Source organism: Schistocerca cancellata, chromosome 7, assembly GCF_023864275.1.
Source record: "Schistocerca cancellata isolate TAMUIC-IGC-003103 chromosome 7, iqSchCanc2.1, whole genome shotgun sequence".
Lineage (NCBI taxonomy): Eukaryota > Metazoa > Arthropoda > Insecta > Orthoptera > Acrididae > Schistocerca > Schistocerca cancellata.
In genome coordinates, this window is record NC_064632.1 from 184,512,941 (window position 1) to 184,530,814 (window position 17,874).

At 41.8% G+C, this 17,874-nt stretch overlaps 2 protein-coding genes across 2 annotated transcripts in view; one reads left to right on the plus strand and one right to left on the minus strand.

Annotated features, from left to right (window-relative positions):
* LOC126091948 (transmembrane protein 60) overlaps positions 1-5,256 on the minus strand; it is a 43,375-nt gene extending 38,119 nt beyond the window's left edge. The window contains exon 1 of the mRNA XM_049907280.1: positions 4,557-5,256. Coding sequence (XP_049763237.1) covers positions 4,557-4,736 — 180 coding nt within the window. The 5' untranslated portion in view covers positions 4,737-5,256. The remainder of the gene's footprint in view (positions 1-4,556) is intronic.
* Positions 5,257-5,313: 57 nt separating this feature from the next.
* The window catches only part of LOC126091946 (uncharacterized), a 39,812-nt gene continuing 27,251 nt past the window's right edge, over positions 5,314-17,874 (plus strand). The window contains exon 1 of the mRNA XM_049907279.1: positions 5,314-5,626. Within this exon, the coding sequence (XP_049763236.1) occupies positions 5,444-5,626 (183 nt within the window). The 5' untranslated portion in view covers positions 5,314-5,443. The remainder of the gene's footprint in view (positions 5,627-17,874) is intronic.

Here is a 17,874-nt window from a genome sequence, read left to right on the forward strand (position 1 = left end):
GTTCCTTTAGTTTCATGTTCTGCTTCAAATTAATTTGATATATTTTGTATAATGGGAGTGTTTCCATCTTGACTGTGTGACGTAATGGTCACAGTATTGCATACAGATGAAAAGCCGGTGTCCGCCATCTTAATAATGTCACAGGTCAAAGCAGACAGCTGGTATCGGACATTTCGATGTTCATCTAAATTAAATGGAGATCTTTGACTACATTACACATACTTTATGTTACATATCTCCAGTGTGACAAGTTTGTCGTGGATGTCAAATAATATGTTACAAAAAAACGATATGCTAATGTTCCTTCCACAGTCGCCAAATAAATTATATTCAAGGATGTGGAATAAGTAAAACCGAAATCTTAAACATAGTCTCAATTAAGTGATGATAATCAACTTGTCACAAAACATATAAATGTACAATAATTGAGGGGAATATGATGATTCTTTGACTACTGTAACCATTCCTCACTAAAGAGAGAATTTGTTTACAACATTTATTTTTATATCCATCTTAGCACTTCATCAAAGATGTGCTGAAATCAGATTTTACATAGGACATTATTTGATGTTATTAATAATACACACATGTAATAATATATACACATCAACTCCGCCAATGCCGGTCCCAAGCCCGGGGCCACATCTCGCAAGTGATGAGGAAGGAGGAGGGGGAGGAGTAACACCTCGTAAAAAAACCTGTGTCCACCTGGCTCTGGATGGTAACACCCTGTGAGGGGCCCTGCCTCGGGTTACAGGTGAAACCCCAAAATCCACACATGTCTGTGTGGTAGCCACCGATACTCTGGTCAGTGTCTGTTGGCTCTGTGAGCTCGGTTGTGATTGAATCTTCTGGAACTCAAAACTCCAGTCGAAAATATGTGAGATCCTTTGTGATTTTACCACCAAAACCTCAACAAAAACCAATAACCATGACAGAACAATGGGAAAGAATCCACAACCCTGGGCTCCAGTTAGTAAGACTGGGTAATAAACCTGATCATCGGATTTCAGGAGATCACGCATGTCATGAAGAGAAGAATCGGAGCTTCTCAAAAACCCTCATGACAAGGAGAATATTTTTACATGGGAACACTCAACACAAACATACTACTGAAGCCAGGTAAATTGAAACAATTTACAAACACCATGGATAAATTCAACATGAAAATTATGGCAATACAGGAAACATGATTCGCAGATGAGAACCACTTTGATTCAGAAAATTATAGAAAATATAAGAGAAAATCTGATATAACCATTCCATGAAGTAATCTCAAACTCTTCGGAACAGGATTTGTAGTACATAAATCAATACTGGACTCTGTAATAGATTTCATCTCAAAATCAGAAAAAATTTCAACACTAACGATATGATCTGGAAACAAAGCCTATACACTAATTAGTGCACATGCCACCACAAATAATTATAACAAGAAGAACCCAGAGATGATAGAGGAATTCTGGGAAGATCTGGAAGAAACTATCAGCAAAATCTCCGAGAACCATGTAAAGGTGTTACAAGGAGATTTCAATGCCCAGTTAGGCAACGAAAGAAAATTCCGAGACATGACAGGGAAACACACGGCCCATAAGAGAACAAACAAAAATCAAGCAAACTTGATAAATTTCTGCAGGAATTTTGAGCTGAAAATCATGTCAATGCAATTCCAGAAAACCAGTAGCTTGGAAATCCCCCAACAATAGTCTAGGAGAATTTCAGATAAACCACGTAGCAATATCATGAAAAATGCTGGAGAAATAATGAACGTAAGAACTACGAAAGGAGTCTTTGAGTATGATCACCTCTTCCTCCAAGTCAAAGCAAAATTTATACCAGACAGACAAATCAAGAGAACCAACAGACCTTCCAGAACAGATCCAGAGTACCTGCAACTAAACAAAAAAAGAAATAATAGAAGAAATTACAAAAATGAACAGCAACAACTGGATAGAACTGTCAGAAAAAAAGAGAGACCTTATAAAATTGGGGCAACCACTGGTAAAAAGGAAACATCAATTGTTGAACATGACATGCAACAGAGCCATAGAAGACAGAATACAAGCCCGAAAAAAAATTTAATAGCCATAGAACACAAGAAAAATGGGAAGAATTCAACAGAATACAGAAAAACACTTCAAAAGTAATCCGCAGAGGAACAAGAGGTTATGAAAACAGCAGGTTGAAGGAAATAGAAGAGGACTTCACCAGAAGCATATGAAAATTTTACAAAATATTCTGAGAAAATATGACAGGCTATCAACCTCCAAGCTTATGCTTCAAGAGACAAATGGAACACAGGAGACAAATCTGAAGAAAAACTGTGAAATATTATCTCGATACTTTGACACATTAATCATCTGCGCTGAACCAAAACAGAGATTACAGTTTACAAAACCAAAACTTAACCAGGACTCTGAACCTCCAACACATGAAGAAATAGTGAAAATAACAAAATCATTGAAAAATAACAGAGCACCAGGAGAAGATGGACTGATAGCAGAAATATGGAAATTAGACCATGAAAACATTACACCCAAAATACACAGAATAATCAAAAACATTTGGGAAATAGAAAAGGTGCCAGAAGAATGGAAGTCGGCCCTAATACACCCTCTCCACAAGAAAGAAGACAAAACAGACCCTAATAACTACAGAGGAATTTCATTACTGTCTGTGACATACAAAATTCTATCCAAAGCTCTATTAAATTGCCTAGAACCTCAGATAGAGCCACATATCAGAGGGTACCAAGCAGGGTTCAGGAAGGGAAGATCGTGCAGTGAACATATCTGGTGTCTGAGAACAATATTAACAATGAGAAAGCCCAGAAACACCACAATAACATTTGTTGATTTAAAGAAGGCCTGCGATTCCATAGACAGAGAAACAGTTTTCAATAACTGGAAGAAACAAAAGATGACAAGACCAGAAAACTAATCCAGGAAACATTAACAAATACAGAATCAAAAATGAAGTTCATGGAAGAGATCTTGGAACTGTTCGAAATCAACAAAGGAGTGAGACAGGGAGCTAACCTGTCACCCATTTTATTTAACTCAGTTTTAGAGAAAAATAATCAGGACATGGGACAAAGGAGTCAATGTGGTAAAGATGGGGGAGAGAGAAAAATAGAACCATCAACATAAAATGTCTGGCTTTTGCTTATGACATAGCTATCATAAGAAATAAGAGAAAAGAAGCCAAAGAAGCCCCAGAGACACTACATGAAATTGCGGCCAGAACAGGACTGCAAATTTTCTTATGAAAAAACCCAGTACATAGACACAAAATCCACAGACAGAAACCCATTGGTAACAAAGTGTGGAAAGATAGCACAAGTAGAAAGTTTCAAACACCTGGGAGAGATTATACAGAAAAAAAGGACTAAATTTGACAGCCAATGAAGAAAGAGTTGCAAAGCTACAAAAAGCTTGCAGACTTATATGGAACCATTACAACAAAAGAAGTATTTCCGTTAATGCAATTTTGTCATATGTTGACATGATGGAGACAATGGCTGTTGTTTGGAGACAAATGTTGATGGTGTTAGGACAGCAACCAGCCACAAATTTGTGGCTGGTTGCTGTCCTAGCACCATCAACGTTTCCGTTAATGCCAAGTTAAGACACTACAAAACAGTAGTCTTACCAGAAGCCTTGTATGTCTCGGAAACAACAGTAATCAAGGGAAGAAAAAAAATCAAGGAAATGGAAAAGCAAGAGAGGAAAATTCTGAGAAAGATATGTGGGTAAGTTCAGAGGCAGGGGATCTGGATAAAAAAAGCTGGCAAAAGAACTGTACAAACATACAGAGACAACTACAGACAACATCAGCAAAACAGAAGGGTTAAATTCTATCGGCACATTTATAGGAGGAACAAAAATAGGCTGATCCAGAAGATTTTTAACATAGTGATGTGTAATTTGATGAAAACTAACTGGGCAAAGGAAAACATGAAAGACCTCAAGAAACTAAATATCTCCACGGAAGAAATAACACACTGAGAAAAATACAGAGGAAAAAATCAGGAAACAGAAATTCGAGGAAGCACCAAAAGAGAAGAAGACAGGGAAGACATCGACAGAAGGGAGGAAGAAGAAACACAGTGAATACATGAGGGGTTTTCGGGAAGAGATGAGACGAAAAAAGTGCCGTGAAAATTGATTGTATTTTAACGCACTCCTCAATGGGGAATTAAGAATGATGATGATGATGATGATGATGATGATAATACACACATTAGTCAGGTCTACTACTTGCAGGCGTACGAAACTCTTCAATTGAGTAGGAGTAGTCTGTTATCAATAAATCATTTGGGTTCCTCTGGAACTGAACTTTTTATGGCTGTTGGCAAGTTATTGCAAATGTGTGGAACTCAATAACGGGCACTTTTCTGGACAGAAGTAAGAGACTGCAAATGCCTGTAATATTCTTACTTTTAGAATTGATTCCAAGAACTCAAATGTTGGTTGGAAGAAAGAGCTATTTTCGACTTCCACTGACAACGGAATCTATCCAACGTTTCCAAAAGTTGTTAAAGTCATAGCAGTTACCTTGCATTGTGATACTGCATAAAACAACACGTACACCAGCAGGATCAAGTCGTAGAGCCACAGGGGTACGAAAACAATGAACCAGTTCCAATGAGTTCGAGAATCAAGCCGCAACACCAGTAAAATGAAAAACACGAGTAAAATAAACCACGTAAATAATGCACGATGCAAAACAGCCATAGTGGTGAACTATTTACAATTCGTCGCCAGTTTATTTACTGCTCATTTGTTTGGTAAATTATCCATCTGAGAGTATGAGATAAATTCCTGAGACGCTTTACTCCGAAACTACTCATTTCACACCGTATCAAAGTGACCGCGCAGATTCATCCCTCCTGTCTAGTCTGCGGAAGAGTAATACGAGGATCATGAAATATGTTACACACGCAAAAGATGTTTAGTGAACGAATTATGTCATCAGCGTTGACACCTTGTGGTTTCTGACATACTTCATGGCATTCTCCTCTACGAATAAACAACACACGACTCCTAAGCGGCATGACAACACACCACAGTCCACAAGCCCGCAAACTCCGAAACTAAACCGAACACAAAGATATGACGAGGAAAATTGTGTTCAGTCCATCACAATCGGTCTTTAGCATCCTTCCACTTAAAACTCCGAAGTGAATTGTGGATACATTTCGATATTATATCATCCCATTTGAAAATTATTGATGAAGACAGTAATCTTTAGTCTTCTTAGACTCGGAGGCAAAATACTTATACAATAATGAATAAATAATACTATCTGTGTCGGCAGAGAGAGTATTGTCGAACCAACTGTTCGGCGTTTAATGTTTATGTACATCTCATGATACAGTGACACGAGAAGCTGAAGGAATAGTCGTGTTAAACTTTTTTAATCGTTTTTTCACTGTTGAAATATGGTCAACGATTGGTCACCAGAACCGCCGAGAGAAGCGGAGGAAGTGTCATGTAATAATTCAGAAATTGCGCCCTTTGGCTTAACTAGCTCAGACAGCGACGATGACAGCGTTCATCCTGATGGTTATGAACCACTAACTAATATGGCACTTGAAGAAGCAGAGAACGAAGTGACTGATACCGTAAGTTTACTGAATAGTTGTTCTTCGTGACTAATGAACTCACGAAAAGTGGAGAAAACTTAACTATTGCAGCCGTATGTAGCCCACATGGGTACTTAAGTGTGCTCTTTGGTTTCTGTTAAATCTTGTAGTATACCATATCTTTATCAAGTTAGTCTTTTGGTCAAGTTAGTTTTATTAATCAAAACTATTCGCTATCAGTGTATGGCACAATCTTTCATGGGATCTGACTTGTAGAGATGATTTTTTATCAATGTTTAGTGAACTTACAATAACACTTACAATAATTGAGAATTATTTCGTACTCTCATTCCCGATATCGTGGTTTATTTCATTTTTCGATGTAAACACTTTGCTAAAGCACTGCAGATCTTCCATTCACTAAACTGCGGCAGCCTTGTGCACAAAAGGATAAGAATTTCACTCTGCAAGGCATTTACAGGTCAGACAATAAGACTGTGGTTATTGCATGTGAACTCTTCAATGAAGTGTGCTGCAAAACATTTAGCAGTGACTAAGGGATCAGTGCAGACATTGCCATTGAAGGAGATGTCATGAACTGTTGTAGAGCCTTGGTGGCTGTAGACGTAGCAGAGTTTAGTCCATTCTTGAGATTATGGGGTCTGGGCTCTGACAGAAGATACACACTCAAGCACTCCTGTTTCCACAGTACTTCCGAGTCTCATGTGTCCAAGGCATTTCTGATTTCTTGTGTTATTATCCATGTCTTGCCTTCCCACATATCTGTAACCATCCTATTAGATTTTTGGAAGATTAAAGTTTCCTCTGAGCACTTTAAATTTTGGCAATTAGATGTGAATCCTTTGTTAGTTGGTCACAAGGATTTTCGTACTCACATCTCTGCGGGGCATTGCTTTGAGTCTTCTGCTAATACTTTGTATCTCTTATACCTATAATTGCCTCTATTGGATTGAAAGTCGCCTAATATTAAAAACCCTTGTGTGGATCCCTAACACAGTCAGCAGCCTTTGATCTTAAGTGCGCACCTGACCCAATTAGAGGGACCCTAAAGTCCACAATGGCACAATTCTATGGAGTCGCAGTGTACATCATCACATACCTTTCGAACCTTTTACTCATGCCTTCCACACAACTACAGACTAGGTTGGGGGGAGGGACATAGTTATGCAGTTATGGGGACACACTACAGATCATGAGCTTCATTGTGAGCAAGATTAGTCCCCTCAACTGTCTCTGCCAGTCAGTGGATTATAGTACTAGGACAATGATACACATTACTCATTCCAACACCACCTTGTGCAAACAAGTTGCATATCATGGAAAGGGAAACATTACCTACACACACAAAATTCGTCACTGAATGACACGATTTTAGAAAATCTATGCATCTGACTCCTTGTAAAACTGCCACTATTTAATCTCACAGGTAACTTAAACATGCAAATTTGTTGCTCATCCATTTAATAGCACAAATGAGTTTCAAGTGTACATTCTCAGCATTACAGAAGCATCCGATTCAACCCGTCAGCTTTGGCCCATAATGTCATCAATATGGCAGAAACATTTACTTCTAGCATATAGAAAATGGTGACAGTGACAACACTACATACACACACCAACAAACATGAATAAAAATAGAAATGACACCATGTCTCAGTCCAAAAATAAAATGAAACTATTAGGACAACCACAGAAAATTGGGGGTTTGGGGGCGGGGACAAGCTAAATATTCAACAATAAAAAACACCGCATCATCACAAAACAAATAATATAAAAAAAATCGAAACTAACAACATTGCGCTACATCAACAAAACCACTGGAATTGGACATTTCCCTTCACCTATATAGCTCAACCGCCGTTACTGACGCCAAAAAACCAACACCTACAACTCTGAAAAGTGGAACCAACAAATCAGAAAGCCAAATAACCCATGTTAACTACATCAATTTTAAACACAGCTGACCTACCATAAATATGCAATAGACAAAATATCACAATTAATATAGAATAAAATGAAAACAAAAATTATTTACCAACAAAAGCCTCTGCCAATACCACCTAGGTTGGTCGCCAATTGCACACATGCATGCATCCGAACATCAAAAACAAAAAAATCTCCTAAAACATCCACAACCTGCCAGCCATGAACCAACCCTCCACCGGATTTCACCCCTCGAAAAAGAAACACCACCAACAAATGTAAACCAAAATCAATCACACCTTACAAAAAAACAAAAACTACAACCAAACTGGTCCCCTCAAGTATAATCTGTAAACACCCCCCCCCCCCAAAACCAATAATCTGTCCCATTAACCCCACAACCACACCCAACCCCCTCAATTTACCATCTTCAGCCTATACATGCTCCCCACAGCCCTCAAAAATATACGAAACATGCAAAAACTCTTAGGGGCACTCTACCACCAGCATGCTAGCAATACTCATCTAAATGAGATTGCAGGTTGGAAGAGCAGCTCTTTCCCCTCCCTAAAACTTATCTAAATGCCCCTCAAAATCCCTCTATGGTGTTACTACAAGCCTCAGTATCATAATCCTTAAACTCGGTACTGTGGTTAACTACTAAATGATTATAACCATCTTCCTCAAACCCCTATGAGACAAAAACACATCATAAATTATAGTACTACCTTCCCCAATCACACCCACTAGTTCCCTCCTACTACAACCCTGCAAAACTCTAAGAAGACAAACAGGGTAAACCCCCCCCCCCCCCCCAAAACACACCAACAAACCAACTCGAGAACTGCCCCTCTCATGCTTTCTCTTAAACTCTGATTCATCAATTTCAACCACAACCACCAGCCCACCCATCTCCCCCTATACTTCACATACTCCGAACAAAACTCTTGACAAAAAGAAAACCGTTCTCTTACTCACACCAGTGTAATGTGCACAAAACTTATAAGAGGACCAATAACAACAATAATAACTAAGCAAGATAATCTCCCTCATGGCCAACCTAGACTTTCTTGAACCACGTACCACGCCTTATTGAGTGCCAGATACTGATGCACCGACAGTGCCACCAAGACATGTACCTGGTGCGAACCACCAGAACTCTCGTCAACGTTATGTTATTGCCACAAACATGACATTTAACATATGCAACAATGAGACCGAATATCTGCAGAAACTGTTTGACATAAACTCAAAGTAACATTAGCAATCAAAGCACAAATGAACCCTACACCACACAAACCAGCACATCCACATTCACCACCAGAAGGCACCATCAAATACAATAATATGACATCTATAAACACAACCAACTCGGGAAAGGTCCCGAGTTTGAGTCTCGGCCTGGCATACAGTTTTAATCTACCAGGAAGTTTCATATCAGCGCACACTGTGCTGCAGAGTGAAATTCTCATTCCTCTTGCTGTTTCGTGTGTCGTGTGAGGCTTCCAGCTGTTTTCTCTTCCTGCATTTTCATGCATTTTTACATTACTATGTCCATATGTTATTTATCGTATTGAATCTAATGACCCTTCTTGATGTATCCTTGAGAGATGCTGGAATGGAATGGGTGTGGAGGGTGCACTTCCCACTGCAGAGGCGACTAAAAGGAGTTTCACACGTTTATATGATGGTCCCCTGTTGGGTTTGACCTCCATTCTTCAAAATTTTCCCAAAGAGCAAGCCAATTGGGGAAGGGCACCTTACATGGTGCATTGTGAAAATGGTGCATTGAGATCTTTAGCCCACTTTCTCGTTGTCACATTGCAGTCCCACCTATTCTCCATCTCTTGGTCGAGAGCACATTCCTAGGTGCGTATTTCACCATGCGCTATGCAGTATTGCTTTCTGTTTTGGGGAGGTGGAGGGCTTGTCCAAAATGAGATCTGGGTCAGTCTTGATCAAAACAGCATTCTCTGCCCAGTCACGGGGGTTACTCGCGTGTGACAAGCTGGAGGATGTTTCTGTAACCATCACGCCCCATAAGAGCTTAAATATGGTCCAGGGTATCATGTTTCACAGGGTCCTTCTTTTGCAGTCTGATGATGAGTTGCACACCAATTTAGAGCGGCGTGTACATTTTGTCCGCCGTGTTCACTGGGGTCCGAGGGATAACCAGGTGCCACCGGTGCCTTCATCTTGGCCTTTGAGGGTGATACATTGCCTGAGAAGGTCAAGGTGATGGTCTACCTCTGTGATGTAAAGCCATATATCCCTCCCCTGATGTGGTGTTTTAAGTGCTGGAAGTTCGGCCATATGTCTTCCCACTGTACTTCCAGCATCACATGCTGAGATTGCGGATGCCCATCACATCCCAATACTCCATGTGCCCTGTCTCACATCTGTGTCAACTATGGAGAGCACCATTTGCCTTGCCACACTGCAGGATTCTCCAAAAAGAAAGGAAAATCGTGGAGTACAAGACCCTGGATCAACTGACCTACACTGAGTCTAAGAGAAAATTTGAACACCTGTACCGTTGTATATGACATCGTATTACGCAGTCGCTACAACAGTTCTGGCACTATCAGCTCTGCCAACCCAAGTCACCTCTTAGAGCTGGAAGACTGCAGAGCTTGATCGTGGGGTGCATTTCACTCCCAGTTGCTCCTGCACCACCTACTTCAGGAGCATACCCCCACAACCATTGGGGATGTCTGTCCCCACTTCTAAGTTGGAGAAGCGTAAGTCTTCTTCGGCTTCTCTCTCTAGGAAGGGGTCCCTTAGGTCATTCCCTTCCCATGTTTCTGCTAGCGGAAAAAATGACACCCGCCAGTGGCTGAAGAACCCAAAAGCAGCTGGTTGTAGGGCTTCCTGCTTATCCTCAGTCCTAGAAACGGAGCCAGTGAAATCCTCCCAGCCAGTGATACCCAAAGAGCAGCAAGAGAAATCCAAAAAGAAAACCCCTAGGACCAAGGAAATTGTGGTGGCAACCACACCACTGCTACCTGCAAGCTCTGCGTCTGAGGATGGGGTGGAGGTTTTGGCGTCCGCTGAGGACCTAAAACCTTAGGCAAAATGGATATCGACTGCTCAGGAAAAAAGTCGGTGGCAGCAGGTGACCTTGAGGGATAGACTGCCCCATTGAATGTTCCATGCCTTCCCAGTCTCATGATGACGTCATTCTTCAGTGGAATTGCGGCGGTTTTTTCCACCGCTTGGCTGAGCTACGGCAACTGTTAAAGCTTTACACCTGCTATCTGCATTGCCCTCCGGGAAACCTGGTTCCCGGCAATGCGGACCCTTGCCCTTTGCGGCGGATATTACAGGAACCGGAAAGACTATAATCGGGTGTCAGGTGGAGTTTGCTTTTATGTTCTAAACTCAGTCCGTAGTGAACATGTGCTTCTTCAAACCCTTCTTGAAGCTGTGGCTGTCAGAATAAGATCGATGCAGGAAATAACTGTCTACAATGTATATCTTCCTCCAGATGGTGCAGTACCCTTGAATGTATTAGCTGCACTGGTTGATCAACTCCCTAAACCTTTCCTACTTTTGGGAGTTTTTAATGCCCACAATCCCTTGTGGGGTGGTTCCATGCTTACTGGCCGAGGCAGAGATGTTGAAACTTAACTGTCTCAGTTTGACCTCTGCCTTTTAAACACTAGGGCCACCAGAAATTTCAGTGTGGCTCATAATTTATCAATTTGCAGCCCAGGACTTCTCCCATCTATCCACTGCAGAGCACATGATGACCTGTGTGGTAGTGACCACTTCCCCATCTTCCTGTCACTGCCAAGCATCAGGCCCACAGATGCCTGCCCAAATGGGCTTTGAACAAGTCGGACTGGGAAACTTTCACCTCTGCTGTCAATGTGACAGTTGAGTAAGTGATTACAGCAATTGTTTCTGCAGTAGAAAATGCGATCACTTGCTCTTTAGGGTGCCCGAGGCGTAAGGCAGTCCCTTGGTGGTTGCTGGAAGTCGCTGAGGCAGCAGCGAGCTCTACAGTGACATAAGCAACACTCTTCCCTAGAGCATCTGATAGCCTTTAAGTGGCTCCGTGCTGTGTACGCCAGCTTATAAAATGATGGAAACAGGAGTGTTGGGAGAGGTACGTGTTGACCATTGGGTGCCATATGTCAGCTTCCCAAGTCTGGGCAAAGATCAAACGTCTTTTCGGGTACCAGGCCCCAACAGGTGTCCCCACTGTTACCATAAATGGCATGTTCTCTACAAACGCAAAAGCGATTGCCGAGCACTTTGCTCAAGCTTCTGCGTTGGAGAATTAACCTCCAGCACACTCAAATGGTTGCTGCAGTGAATCCTACAACGCCCCATTTACAGAGTGGGTGCTCCTCAGTGCCCTTGCACATTGCCCCAACACAGCTCCTGGGCCTGATCGGATCCACAGCCAGATGATTAAACATCTCTCATCTGGCCACAAGCGACACCTCCTCGTCACCTTCGACCGGATTTGGTGCGATGGTGTCTTTCCATTGCAATGGCGGGAGAGCACCATCGTTCATGTGCTCAAAACCAATAAAAACCCATTTGATGTGAATAGCTATCAGCCCATCAGCCTCACCAACATTCTTTGTAAGCTGCCGGAATGTATGGTATGTCGGCTGTTGGGTTGGGTCCTGGAGTCACATGGCCTGCTGGCTCCAAGTCAAACAGCAGCTTCCGCCAGGGTTGCACTACCACTGATAATCTTGTGTCCGTTGAGTCTGCCATCCGAACAGCCTTTTCCAGATGGCAACACCTGGTCGCCGTCTTTTTTGACTTACGTAAAGCACACGACATGCCCTGGCGACATCATAGCCTTGCCACATTGTATGAATGGGGTCTCCAGGGTCCACTCCCGATTTTTATCCAAAACTTCCTGTCGCTCCGTACTTTCCATGTCCAAGTTGGTGCCTCCCATAGTTCCATCCATATCCAGGAGAATGGAGTCCTGCAGGGCTCTGTATTAAGTCTCTCTCTATTTTTAGTGGCCATTAATGGTCTAGCAGCAGCTGTCCGGCCTTCTGTCTCACCTTCTCTGTATGAAGATGAATTCTGCATTTCGTACTACTGCTCCAGTACTGGTGTTGCTGAGCGGCGCCTACAGGAAGCCACCCATAAGGCGCAGTCATGGGCTCTAGCCCACAGCTTCCAGTTTTCAGCCGCAAAGTTGAGTCATGCATTTCTGTCAGCATCGTACCGTTCATCCGGAACCAGCACTTTACCTTAATGACAATCCACTCACTGTAGTGGAGACATATCGATTCCTAGGACTGGTTTTCGATGCTCTATCGACTTGGCTCCCTCATCTTCATCAGCTTAAGCAGAAGTGCTGGCAGCACCTCAATGCCCTCCGTTGCCTGAGCAACATCTGCAGCTCTATAGAGTCCTTGTTCAATCCCAAATTGACTATGGGAGTGTGGTTTATGGTTCGGCAGCACTTTCAGCATTGCATTTACTTGACCCTGTGCACCACTGTGGAGTTAGACTAGCGACAGGAGCTTTTAGGACAAGTCTGGTGACCAGCGTACTGGTGGAGGCTGGTGTCCCTCCAGTGCAAATAAGACGTGCGCAACTGCTCGCCAGTTATGCAGCACACTTTTGTAGTTACCCTGAGCATCCGAATTACCGTCTCCTTTCCCATCCATGGCAGTCCATCTCCCTCATCAGCGGCCCAGGTCTAGGCTAATGATTATGGTTCGCGTGTGGTCCCTTCTCTCAGAACTGGAGTCCTTCCCTGTACCACCTCTACTTGCAGTCCGTTCACATACTCCTCCATGGTGTATGCCTCGGCTGCAGCTTCATCTGGACCTTTCACGTGGCCCTAAGGACTCCATTAACCCTGCGGCTCTCCGCTGTCACTTCCTCTCGATTCTTGACATGTTCCAGGGCTCTGAAGTGTTTGCACCTATGGCTTAATGGCTGATGGTCGCGTTTGCTTTGCCTACGTACACGGCGGCCATATTGAACAGCATTCCTTACCTAAGGGCTGCAGTGTATTCACTGCAGAGTTGGTAGTCATTTCTCGTGCACTTCAGTATCTCCGTTCATGCCCTGGGGAGTCTTTTCTTTTATGTACTGACTCCTTGAGCAGCCTGAAAACTATCGACCAGTGCTACCCTTGTCATCCTTCGGTAGTGTCCGTCCAGGAGTCCATCTATGCCCTGGAATGGTCCAGTCATTCAGTGGTGTTCGTCTGGATCCCTGGTCACTTAGGAATCCCAGGAAATGAACTTGCTGACAGGCTGGTCAAACAGGCTACACGGAAACCACTTCTGGAGATCGGCATCCCTGCAACTGACCTGCATTCGTTATTACACTGCAAGGTTTTCAGATTTGGGAGACGGAATGACAAAATATCAGTATGCACAACAAACTGCGAACCATTAAGGGGACCACATATGTGTGGAAGTCCTCGATGAGGGTGTCTCACAGGGACTTTGTGGCTCTCTGCCAGCTCCGCATTGACCATGCATGGATGACCAACGGCTACCTCCTGCACTGTGAAGACCCACCTCAGTGTCGGTGTGGTGCCTGGTTGACAGTGGCCCATATTCTTCTGCTATGCCCTTCTTTGGCTGCCCTGTGACTTCATCTTTGGTTGCCGGACTTGTTATCATTGATTTTGTCAGATAATGCCTCATTGGCTGATTTGGTTTTATGTTTCATCCATGAGGATGGGTTCTATCATTCGATATGAGTTTTAGCGCCTGTCCTTTGTGGCTCTGTGTCCTCCACCCTAGTGCTTTTAGGGTGGAGGTTTTAATGTGTTGCAGGGTGGCTGGCTTTTCCTTTTTATTTTCGTGGTCGGCCAGCCACTGTAATCTGCTTCCTTTTTTACTCTCTTGTAACTATTTCTTGCATGTCTTTGTTGTTCTCTTGTCCTCTTTTGTTCCTTTTTAGTGTTCATTGCCTTTCCTTCGTTCTTGTGGTCTTTCCTTTCTTTCTGTTTTGTGTTATATGTCTAGTTTCTTTTATTTTCACACTTGTGGCATTGTTTTATTAGGAACAAGGGACCGATGACCTCGTGCTAACTGTTGAGTGAGTGCTTGTTTGGTAGCTTATATACTATGGAGGAATGCTGTCATTAGATATGAGTGTGAAGACAAGGTATCAGGTGTTCTTTTATTGGTCTTTGCATTGAGTGTTGTCATTGGCAGAAACAGGCATTTTCCATTGGACTTTATTTTATTGCTTGCCATTGGTGGAAATTAGCAAATGGGAAACTGAGGGGCAACTGCAGCATAGCATTGTTTACTAACTGCCTAGTATTGACTAGGGCACGTCAGCAGTCTGTACCCTCCGTTGCTGTGGCCTACCGCACGCCTGTTGCAAAGCAAACCCAGAAGAATTTAATGACTGTAATCCAAATGATGACTGAGAAACGGAGATAAGATGACTCTTTTGTTCTTGGGCCTGAAAATCCCTGAAGATGAAGAGTCAGCAATAATTACCAACAAGGAGATGAAGAAAGCAACAGAAATTATCTCCATAAAGAAGCGACCCTCACAGTGATCCTCTCTCTAATCTTTAGAATTTCTTCAGTCTTGCATTTGTTTTGCAGCAGATGACACTGGATCAGGTGGTCCAGGTATGAGGTGCACCATTGTTACAGCAAATGTAAATCATCTGGCAGGAAGTCTCAATTGTGAAACTAGTACTGAGCCCTTCCTGTTCAGTGATCATTGTAGGTGTCCACTCACCACTAGTTTTTCAGTAGTGTAATTCTGTGTTCTCCAAACTGCTTCTCCAGTTCAGTATAACTTCTTGCAATCTTTCCAAAATTTTGATCCAGTTGAGCAAGCTGTCACTAGGTGATAACCTTTTTACTATAGATTAGCAGTGTTTTATGCATTTGGTATTAGGGGCTACTTTTTGTCATAGATGGTTTCCATATAGTCAGCAAATTTTCCATGAATGTGTGTTAACACTAGGCCACATTTTCCCCCCTTTGGGTGATTTTAATTTATGCCCAGGAATTAGTCTGATGAATTCCATTCTGTTTCTGTCAATTCATTCTGAAAGGTGCACATCTTCTTTGCACATCAGTGAGCACTCCACCCAAGGGCAGTTTACTCGGGAGAAGGAATACACAGGGCCAAGAAAAAAATTGTTAGCAAATAGAGATGTGCCTTCACATTCTATCAGTAAGTAATGTTATTGTGAGAAGTCATATTTGCTCTAGTTGCTTCACAGTGAAACTTGACCCTTGCCAGCCTAGGTCATGTCCAAAAATAGATCAAGCATTGTAGCTATCATTCCAATTCCCGTATCACATTTAATTCCTCCATTATTCTCAAGATTGAACAAATGCACTGATTTACATTTGTTCCAAATTGAGCTCAAGTTGGTGTGACTCTTAGCAGACATTAAGTATTTTGAAGATCCACATTAGTCTCTCCTCATCCCAAAAGCACTTTATTTGTAAAGGTTATGTTTTGTGGCCAGAAAAAATTTTGCACAAAAGTTTAGTAAGGTTGCACAATAAGGTGTCAAGGGTCCAAAAATGAGTGCCTTAGTTGCTGTGGCATTGTGAACCAAGGAAGTGAGGGATGTGTGGGCCCAGAAAAGGGCAAGAAGTCTCTCATTGGTGGAGGAGTAACGAGGCAGTTTGAAATAGGATGTTTCTAAAGTAGTGAAGGAGTACTAAAGATGTTAAATTTAACACTGACAAAAAGGGGAAGTGTTAGATACTGAAATAAACTAGGAAATATGAAATGTAAATTATTTTCTGAATCAAGTGAAGGTTAAATATATTAAAGAAAATGAAAGTTCGAAAAATTAACTGATGAGAGCAACTCTTTGTGGGGGAGGCTTGGAAGACAGCACTAATGACAGAACCGCTGGAGACGCTCATATGGCTTGTTGACAGCGATAGCAGCAGGTTGAGGTGAACAACCTGGGGTGACAGTGCTGCCACTATTTATCTTCGCCTCAGGGAATATGGTCCAGCATTCCATCATCAGACACCATTGTTAGCAAAATGTCAGCTGTCAAGTTAGGAGCTGGAAACACAAGACAAACCAGCTTTGGCATACAAGCTTTGTGGGGAAGAGCCCTAATCATAAAGCTATCAGCAGTTTACTGAAACATAACTTCCTGTCAAGTTAGGAAGGGCAGTAACTTCAGAGAACATTGCTGGAACATCAACTAACAGCAGCCAGTAGCAGTATAACTAGTTGGTTCTGAACTGTTTTGCCAATTAATGGGGAATATAGTGTTCTTACTTGGTTTCTTGAACCACTGACTTATTTCAGCAAAACCTTAAATGTTCCTAGCTCTGAACTTGAATACATTGGGTTGTACGAATTAAAAAGAAAACATCCCCCGAGTAGATTCTCAGAGCAAAACAACATTCTCTGAAAAAGTTCTCAATTTCATATGAATAAAAAAAATTTGAAGCATATTCTCTGATGAGGGAGTTGCTTCTCACTACCTCCCCTCCTCCTTGAGACCTGTGTATCATCTGCCATGTCTAGCACACGATGCACTCACTGAAACAGCCAAACTATTCAGTGTGCAAATATGGAACTCCCATCAGTGTGTTATGGAAGAGTTGCACTAAGTTTTGATTTTACTTTTATGTGCAGCAATAAATTATTAAGACGATTACTGACAGTTTACGAAAATGCTTTTTCTAGCAATGATACTCTTACTTTTATGTGCAGCAACAAATTATCAAGATGATTACTGACAGTTTACGAAAATGCTTTTTCTTGCAATGATACCGAACTTTCGACATGCAGGAAACTTTGTTGTTATTGATGTTAGATGTACAGATCTTAAGATTACATGACATTTTCTTCTTCTACAAACTGGAACTCCATCAGTTTTCTAACACGAGATAATTTTGGTTAAATACAGTGCATAATGGTCTGCTTCTGTGTTAACTACATAAGTGGTTGCCTGTGCTGTTCTTTGCAAGAAACAGATCACTACTATGTTTGTAAAGAATTAGTTGCTAATTTTTCTGATCCACCTACTTATTCCTAACATAAAAAATTATAAGATTCATGCTGTGAGAAGACATAATGATGAACATCTGGAAATGTCAAGCACACAATTGTTTGGTGTATACATAAGTCTTCTCATACATTAATCTGGAAACTGGGGTCTGCTAAATAACAGCAGAAATGTTTTAATTTTCACTTGTTTCACAATTTTCCTTAAGGAAGCTTCTCAGACAAATAATGTTTTTATTGTTAAACTTGTATAAACTTCTGCAGTTTCTCTCTTCAGTATATGTATATCTTTTCTTTGCCATCAAATCAACATAAATTCTGCCATTACTACAAAAAAGTCAGTAAAACTTCAACAGAACGTACAGAGCTCACTTCAAA